The following is an 8,654-nucleotide window of genomic DNA, read 5'->3' as shown; positions in this document are numbered from 1 at the left end:
GAGAGAGAGAGAGAGAATTTTTTAATATTTATTTTTTAGTTTTCGGCGGACATAACATCTTTGTTTGTATGTGGTGCTGAGGATCCAACCTGGAAGGTAATTTCTCAACAGAGGCAGTCCCCAGTACACTTTATCTTACCTTGAAAGCCAGCACATGAAGAAAAACACATGCTCAATAATTCTAAGTGAAAATGTTATTTGTCACTGGATGTCAGTCCTTTTTAAAAATGTTTATTAATATCTTTTTAAAATTTTTTATGTTTCATTATCTTTTAAAAACGCCTATGTTGTTGTTGTTGTCCAATTGTAAGGAAATAACTTATGAGACACTGATCAGGGCCACGACTTAGTAAAGAGTCAAGAGTTAAGACTTGAGAAAAATATAGACTTTGGGATTAGATCTAGGCTCAGATCCCAATCTCAGCTTGCTCTGTTCACATGACCTAGAGTAAATGAAGCTGTTTCCTTGTTAACACATATGTACAAAATTGCTGTAAGAAGTAGAAGTAACACAAGAAAAAGTGCCTGGCTTGCAGGGCGCAGTGGTGCATGCCTGTAATCCTAGAGGCTGGGGAGGCTGAAGCAGGAGGATTACCAATTCAAAGCCTCAGCAAAAGCAGGTGCCAAGCAACTCAGTGAGACCCTGTCCTTAAATAAAATACAAAATAGGGCTGAGGATGTGGCTCAGTAGTGGAGTGTCCCTGAATTCAATTGCCAGTAGCAAAAAAAAAAAAGCATCTGGCTCATAAAAATTACACACACACACACACACAAATGGTCATTACTTAAGACAGTATAACAGTAAAATGAACAAAATTTGGCATCAGAACCCCTGGCTAGTCTCACTTTTGCTGATAACTTCTATCAAGAACCCTCTCTTTGAGTTTGCTTCTTTTTATGTTAAATGAGCATAACAGCTATATTACCTAGCTCAAAATATTAGAACATCTAATGAGATACAGCATATTAAGTGCATTGTGAAGTATAAAAATGTTTCACAACTTAAATACTAATGTATTTTACTGTGATTTTTCTCTGACAGATTTTTTAAAAATTGCCTTCTTTTTTGCCTTATTGCATATAATCTTATCTTGAGGGCTCAAGATCATTCTTGTCTGTGACTATTTTTTCCATTTAGTTACTTAGCCAAGGACTGCTTTTTTAACAGCTTTTAAATTGTTTATCTCGGTAAGATATACATACAGTTATGCATTTTGACCAACCTAAGTGTCCTATTTAATGGCATTAGTATAGCTACACTGTTATGTAACCATTGCCATCCATCTCTAGAATTTTTAAATTACCCCTGAAAATCTGTACCCCTTAAACACTCTCTATTACCTGATGATTGCTACCTTTTTGCTGTTTTCTTCTCTATGTTTTGTTGCTTCATTCATTTTAGCAGCAAAAAAAGCTCATTTCTTCTCCTACCATTACATTGATAAAGTATATTCCACTAATTTGGTCTCAATTTGTAAGTTTAATTTACATTTAAATTACATTAATTACATGAGTTTTCAATTAAACCTCAATGACTCTTTTGACTTTAAAAAAAGAGGAGTGGGGGATGGTAATCATCCAGGCAATAATCATTATTCACATTCGCACTTACTGGTAAGAATCTGCAAAGTCATCCTTTTCTTAGCTCCCTGTGTTCTTACTGGCCATCACTAGAGAGAACAAGGTGTAGCATGCACTAGCCTTCTTCTTTAGGGACATGTATGGAGTAAGAGCAAAAATTCCTTTGCATCCTTTTTCCATAGCATAACTCCAACTGACGATTACTGCTGCTCGGGCTTCTCATTGGCGAAGCCTCTCCTGGGAAAAGTGGCAAGGGAGGAAATTGCAATGGGACACGATTTTCCAAGGGATCTTTCCACCCAGGATGTGCTACAGCACAGCCGATATTCCAATCGCGACGGGGGACTGTATTCCTCCCTACTTTTTCTCTTTCAGAGGAGAACTACATGTAAATTTAATTGATTCTAGGTTTAAATAAATAAATATATTTCATATATATAACTTATATTGCTCTACAATCCACGATCCCGATTGCTATTTCATTCTCTTCAACCGCCCCCTTGAAAACAGTGTTAATTTTCATTTCAAAAAAGAGGAAAGCGCTCTTACTCTCTTACTCTCCCGCTCTCCCCTCTCTCTCTCTCTCTTCCCTCCTTGTCTTCTCTCTCTCTCTCTCTCTCTCTCTCTCTCTCTCTCTCTCTCTCCCCCCCCCCCCCTTCTCTTCTGCGACTGGCCGCTACGGTCCTGCTAATAAAATCTCGGACAGGTTAAAAAAAAAAAACGGAAAGCGTGCTCCATGAACTACAGGACCCACTGAGTTCCAGGACTCGATTCACAAATCCGCAGCGTTGTCATCACACCGAACTTCAAGTTTCGGGGAAGACAGCGGCCCGGCAGTTCAGGACCACAACTCCCTAGCCTGGAGTCCCCCAGATAACCCACCTGCCTGGGATTCCCAGGCAGCGTTCCCTCCCTGCGCGGCTGTCAGAGCCGCAATCAGCCGCCCATCACCCGCCCTCCCCAAACCAGGAAAACCACAAGGATCTGGTGTGTGTCCGGATTTACAGAGCGAGGCTACTCAAGTCCCCTCAGCCTATGGGCTACCCAAGAACTCAGACTAGGCACTGTGTGGCTGACTCCAAAGTCCTACGACCACTGGATTCAGGCAGCCCCTAAGCGCGCAGCGGCTGGCTGGCTGGCACCTCTGTTCAGAGGCCACTCTAGCCGTGCTGGGAGTTAGCAATCTCGTTGCTCCCGGCTTGACGTCATCACCCGGCGCCGCAGAACGGCGGCTTGCACGCGCAATCGAGAAGATGTCTCCGACGCCGCCGCTCTTCAGTTTGCCCGAAGCGCGGATGCGGTTTACGGTGAGCTGTCCTGACGCGACACTATTCTTTCCCTGCCTTTTCCTGAAATTTCTCGAATTTTCCCTGGGATAAAGCGAGACAGTGGGGTATAAGCCGCGGCGTTCATTCCCGGCCCCGCCGGCGCCCGGGAGGTAGGAAAAGGCGCACTACCTTCCCCTTCCGTGGGTTCTCTGCTGTCCGCCTCGTCTTATTCGCCGGCGCGTAAGTGGACCTGATTATCTGGATGCCTTAATGACAGGCGCCGAGAGCTCAGCTGCATAGTGCCTGCGGTCAAGTTCAGTTTCTCTGTTTGTTTAACCTGGCAGGTGTGTCCAGAAAAGGAACTGGTGAAGGGGAAGGGCGGGACTTTATTCCCAGTGACAGGGTTCCCGCTCCGCCTACTGAGCCACATCCCCAGCCCTATTTTGTATCTCACCTTAAGAGATGGAAAAGGAACTCCCGAGCGGGAAAGGCAAACAGATCACCTTTGGGAAAGGTTACCAGCTGCTCCTCTAGTCTTGCCCAGTGAGAAAAGGTAGTTTGAGCATTTCGAAAAGTAACACTTTCATGTTACTTCATTTAACTGATAGATAACACTAAATGGGTTATTTTTATTATCTCTGGTACATGATATAGAAACCGAGATCCTCCAAAAAGTTAGGTGACTTCTCAGATTTTTCTAACTTCAGGATCTACTGTCCTTTTTATATTGCCCATCACAGAAATATATGTGTTAAGATGTTGTTCCAGGTCATTTGGCTGTATTCGTCTCTACTGTTCATACCAATGTTTCAAGGCATAATTCAACTACTCAGATATTTTGTGCTTTGGTAATTGTAATATTGCCAGGTTGAAAATTATGTGAAAGAAAGAAGAATATTTGTAGTCAGTAGTTTTTGTGTTTGCAAGGTTTTCCCCCCATAACAGTGTATTTTGTTTTTATGAATTATGCCTTGTTTATGTCATCAGAATCGTTTAATTTCAATCACATTAACCCTGAAAGGGACCATTTAATTGAATGATCTGTCCCGTGCTTTTCCAGCTTAATTGAGTGATATCACTTGAAAATATTAAGTTGATCTTGATTTAGTAAGGCTGGAGTGGGGACAGCTGCATTTCTAACAAGCTGGTGATGATAGTAAGGACAACAACCCTTTTATGTTACTGGTGAGGAAAAGGGAGCACAGGGATATAAAGGGATATGCCTGAAGTTACTCAGCTGGTTAGTGTAAGAGCCTGGGATGGGCATTTAAAGTATAAATCCAGCTCCCTGTGAGGTAATACAATGACTTTCCAAATACATATGAATTTACACAGAAGAATGGCTTTGCAATATTTTTGTCTCTAAATTATGATCAGTTGCTTACTATGTATCTTGAGACTGAGCTGAGTGAAGTACCTCGAGGAGGTAGGGCTAAGATAGGTCTGGAAGAATGGATAGAATTTGCATAAGCAGGTGGGAAGAACAGCATGGATGTGTAACACTAGAATGAGCTTGACAGGAAATAATGAAAAAGTAGCCAGACTTTAGTGGAGAGTATGTCATAGAAAGTAGTGGGATATAAGGTTGGGTGGACTGGATAGGATAGTATTATCAAGGATCTTGAGGGAGTTATGAAACTTCAAATCCAAAATGTAAATAAGGAACCGTATGGAATTAAAAAAAAGAAAAGCATATGCTCATGAGTGTGATATTTAAAGAGAGAGTAAGAAGGAGCCCAGTGAGGTGGTGGGCACCTATAGTACTGGCTACTTGGGAGGCTGATGCTGTAAGACTGCTTGAGCCCACAGGGTCTAGCCAACCTGGGCAGATTCTGCATCCAAAAAGAAAAGAAAGAAAAATAAAAGGAGGAGGAGGGGAAACTCACAAAGAAAAAGTCTAGCTGGAAGCTCTTACCAGATTGAAAATCATGAGGACCCTGTATCATGAAGTGACATTTGAAATAAAGACTACGGGGCTGGGGTTGGGGCTCCGTGGCAGAGCATTTGCCTAGCATGTGGGAGGCACTGGGTTCAATTCTCAACATCTCAATAAATAAATGAATAAAATAAAGGTTCATCAACATCTAAAAAAACATTAAAAAAAAGAAAAACTACTAAGAAAATGACTGGTAAGTAATTTTTCCCAGATACAAATCTGTCTTTGTTAGAAAGACATACTGTTGATGAATAATATATTTTTCAATTAATAATAAGAAAAATATTTCCAATTATTTGCCATTTCTATTTTTTCTAGAAATCTACCAGAGAGGCCTTGAACAACAAAAATATCAAGCCATTATTATGTACCTTCAGCCAGTTACCTGGCAGGTAAGGCATTATTGTCCATAAAAAAGACTTGCCTGAATATTTATACTTATGCTGCATTATGTAAAAAACAAGTTTTTTTTGTTTGTTTTTAATAGTGAAAATGAAAAAAAATGTACACTTGACCAAGCTTTCAGGGGTGTTCTAGAAGAAGAAATTGTAAGTATACTTTTCTTTTATTCATTGTTAAAATTTTACTGGCAAATTTTTTTAAAATGCTATTAGAAAATTGCTTTTATCCTTAGAATGGATATTTATACAGGACTTTTTTCCCCTAGTGTGGGCTTACTGCCTGTGAAAGCTGATTTGATAGAATAAGAGAATTATCATAATGAAGGATTTTGATAGCGCTGGTACATTTTAAGGGTTTGATGATGCAAAGGTTGACATGCTGTCATGGTGAGCTAGAACTAGAGTGGTTGGAGGTGAGATTGTCTCACTGCTGTATGAATAGTAGCACATTCTGTTGTGACATGAAAGGTCTTGTCTAAGGATATTCAGCTTAAGAACTAGAATTTCATGTCCTCATTTTCTTCTGACATCCTCCCTGTCAGTAAGCTTACGTACATAACTAAGGCTTTTCTCTCCATAAAGAAATTTAATTTAACCATAGAGAACCTGAATTTATTTGCTGTTAGTGAGTCTTCTAAATGAAAGAAAAAATTCGAGTGGCATATTCTTGATCAAGCAAAGGTTGAATCACAAAGAGCTCGATTCTCTTTTAGTGTTCATAATATAGGATCCCTTTTTCTGAGACAATTCTGCATCAAATTGATTCTTTCCTGTTCTTCAGACTGACTCACTTTTTCATTGTGAGACATTGGGAAAGTTACTTCCTTTTTGGAGCTTCAGTTTCGTTTGTAAGAGGAAAAATACTTTTCTTTCAGTGTTGTGTAAAACAACACAGTGAACAGTCAGTAAGGCTGGCTATTATGGTTTTATAGTCCCCAGGTAATATAGTCCCCAAGTACTACATACTATTAAATCCTTCCTCAGACGTACAGTGCACAAGTATTACTAATCTCCTAGCCCTGCTTTTGCCTTTGATTGAGTTCTAGTCTTAACACTTCTGTGTTTGGTTAGCTTATGGTCTCAGTCATAGTAATGTAACCATTTTCTGAGACCATTGGACTTTTAGTAAGTCACTTGCTTATTACTTAGTTAACATTTTGCTGGAATTATTAATTCTGTATAGGACTGTTCATGTTTTGAATTTTCATCTCTGAAAATATTTTTATCTCCTATATGGAATATTTTGTTCTATATTTGTGATAATCGATGTAATGTCAGAAGACATGTTTTTATTATCAAATTAGTTAGTCTGAACTCTTGTCCCTAAATTAAATTGTTTCTCTTCTGTTGGTAGATAAATCATTCATCATGTGAAAATGTTTTAGCTATTATTTCTCTTGCTATTGGGGGAGTAACTGAAGGTAAGTATAGTTTTGTTTTGTTTTTCAGAGTTGTATTGGACATGACATGTTTTCTTGAAAACTTGTCCTCATACCTCTGTGTCTGATTTTGTTCATTCTTCAAATTTTGCCTCACACCCACTATTGCCAAAGTTTGTCCCAATCAAATTAATCCACACTTGTTTCTAATCTCTACAGTACACATTTTGACACTTTCTTTATTCTCCATTTGTTTCATTCATTCCATAAATATTTATTGAGCATCTACTATGTGCCTGGTACTAATTTAGGATTTGGAGACTCAGTGGTGAATAACATATATGGCCCACCTATATGTAACTAGTGAGTAATGGAGGAAACAGATGTGTAAATATCTTACTGTGATGTAAGTACTGTGGTTGACTGGGAATGAAGTGTGGTTGGAGGGAATAAAGTAAGAATAACTTTAAATTTCAGATTGTTTTTCCTTTTTTTTTTTTTTGCTACTGGGGAGACAGGTCTTTCTAAGTTGCCCAGGCTGGCCTCAAACTTTCTATCTTTCTACCTCCACCTTCTGGGATTTCAGGCATGTGCCACCAAGCCTACCTAAATTTTAGAATCTAAAGGAATCAGGAAAGGTTTTAGAATGGAAACTAACATTCTAGCTGAAATGTAATAGATAATGAGTTCATTATAAACAGGAAAGAGCCAAGTTCAACATGGCTAGAGAACTGTGTGGAGTAGGAGGGTGAGAAGACAGTGAGAATGATGAGGAAAAAAGAAGGAATGGTGGATTAAGGTCATTTGTAAAGGACTTTGTATGCCATATTGAAGAGCAGCTGGAGAAGAATAATTAGATTGAGAGAGACTGCTGACAGGAGATTATTAAAATAGGGCAGTAAATGGTATAAGATAGTTTTAAGAAATCTTAAGTAAGCCAGGCCTGGTGGTGCATGCCTATAACCCCAGTGGCTTGGGGCTGAGGCAGGAAGATGGCAAGTTCAAAGCCAACCTCAGTAACTCAGCAAGACCTTTTCTCTAAATAAAATATAAAAAAGGGCTGGGGATGAGGCTTAGTGGTTAAGCACCCCTGGGTTCAATCCCTGGTATTTTCCCTACCCTCACAAAAAGAACCCTTAGATAAACAAAGTGCATAGTAAGTATACAGTGCCTAATACATATAGCTTCTATTAAGGAACTAATATTATGAACATAATAATTAAATATCTTCAGAAAAAAAAATGAAAAATAGTTTATTAACATTCTTTAACCATTTGGCTAAAATACTTATTTGATTTATTCAGATAACATGTGAAAACTGGTTTTTAATATAGAAAGCATTATACGTATCATATATTAATATCTAATTTCTACAAAAACTGGAACATGCATGGTAAAAGCGGCCTTCCAGTGTTACAGCAAGCTGTTTTGTGAACTTAAGTCTGTAAGTTCTGCTTTTACCTATCAAACTTTTATACAGGGTGCCTAAAATTTATTCATTCATTAGACATACTTAAATGAGTTTCACAGTGCAGTGTTCCTTGCCTATTTTTTATCAAACAGTTTATAGTGTGTGTTTAGTTTATTTATTAACTTATTATATTACTCTTGTGAGACTGGTGATACTTTTACACTTGAAGTTATACAGTGCCTGTACTTAGAACTTTAATTGGGAAAGGTGAGGACTTACGAACTTAAACTATAAAGTCTCAGGTGCATTTTTATTTTATTTGAAGGGGACATTTCTTCTTGAGAGAGTATTATTTATATGACATATTTTAAGATTGTTCATAAATAAATTTAATTCAATTCAGTGGATATTTATTGAGCTTCTTCTGTATCAGACATTTACTAATCCAAACATACAAAATGCCTACCCTTTAAAAGTTAGATCTTTTGCAAAGGTTATTAGTTTGGATATCTTATAGGAGATTTATGTACAGTATGCTTCAAAAGCATCAATGAGTTGGTTTGCTTAAAGATATGAGGGAGTCTTTTAGATGAGCTAACATCTACTGTATGCTTTGAAAGGTAGAGTCAAAATTTGCTTCATAATAAAGAGAAGGAAGACTGTTTAGGCAGAAAAAAA

The 8,654-nt window shown here is 38.3% G+C and overlaps 1 protein-coding gene across 1 annotated transcript in view; it reads left to right on the top strand.

The window, feature by feature from the left end:
- Positions 1–2,806: 2,806 nt before the first annotated feature.
- Positions 2,807–8,654, top strand: part of Thoc1 (THO complex subunit 1) — a 48,802-nt gene continuing 42,954 nt past the window's right edge. The window contains exons 1-4 of the mRNA XM_076837269.2: positions 2,807–2,888; positions 5,104–5,177; positions 5,273–5,333; positions 6,541–6,607. Coding sequence (XP_076693384.1) covers positions 2,835–2,888; positions 5,104–5,177; positions 5,273–5,333; positions 6,541–6,607 — 256 coding nt within the window. The 5' untranslated portion in view covers positions 2,807–2,834. The remainder of the gene's footprint in view (positions 2,889–5,103; positions 5,178–5,272; positions 5,334–6,540; positions 6,608–8,654) is intronic.

This window comes from Callospermophilus lateralis, chromosome 17 (genome assembly GCF_048772815.1).
Source record: "Callospermophilus lateralis isolate mCalLat2 chromosome 17, mCalLat2.hap1, whole genome shotgun sequence".
Lineage (NCBI taxonomy): Eukaryota > Metazoa > Chordata > Mammalia > Rodentia > Sciuridae > Callospermophilus > Callospermophilus lateralis.
This window is presented reverse-complemented; position numbering and strand designations above follow the sequence as displayed.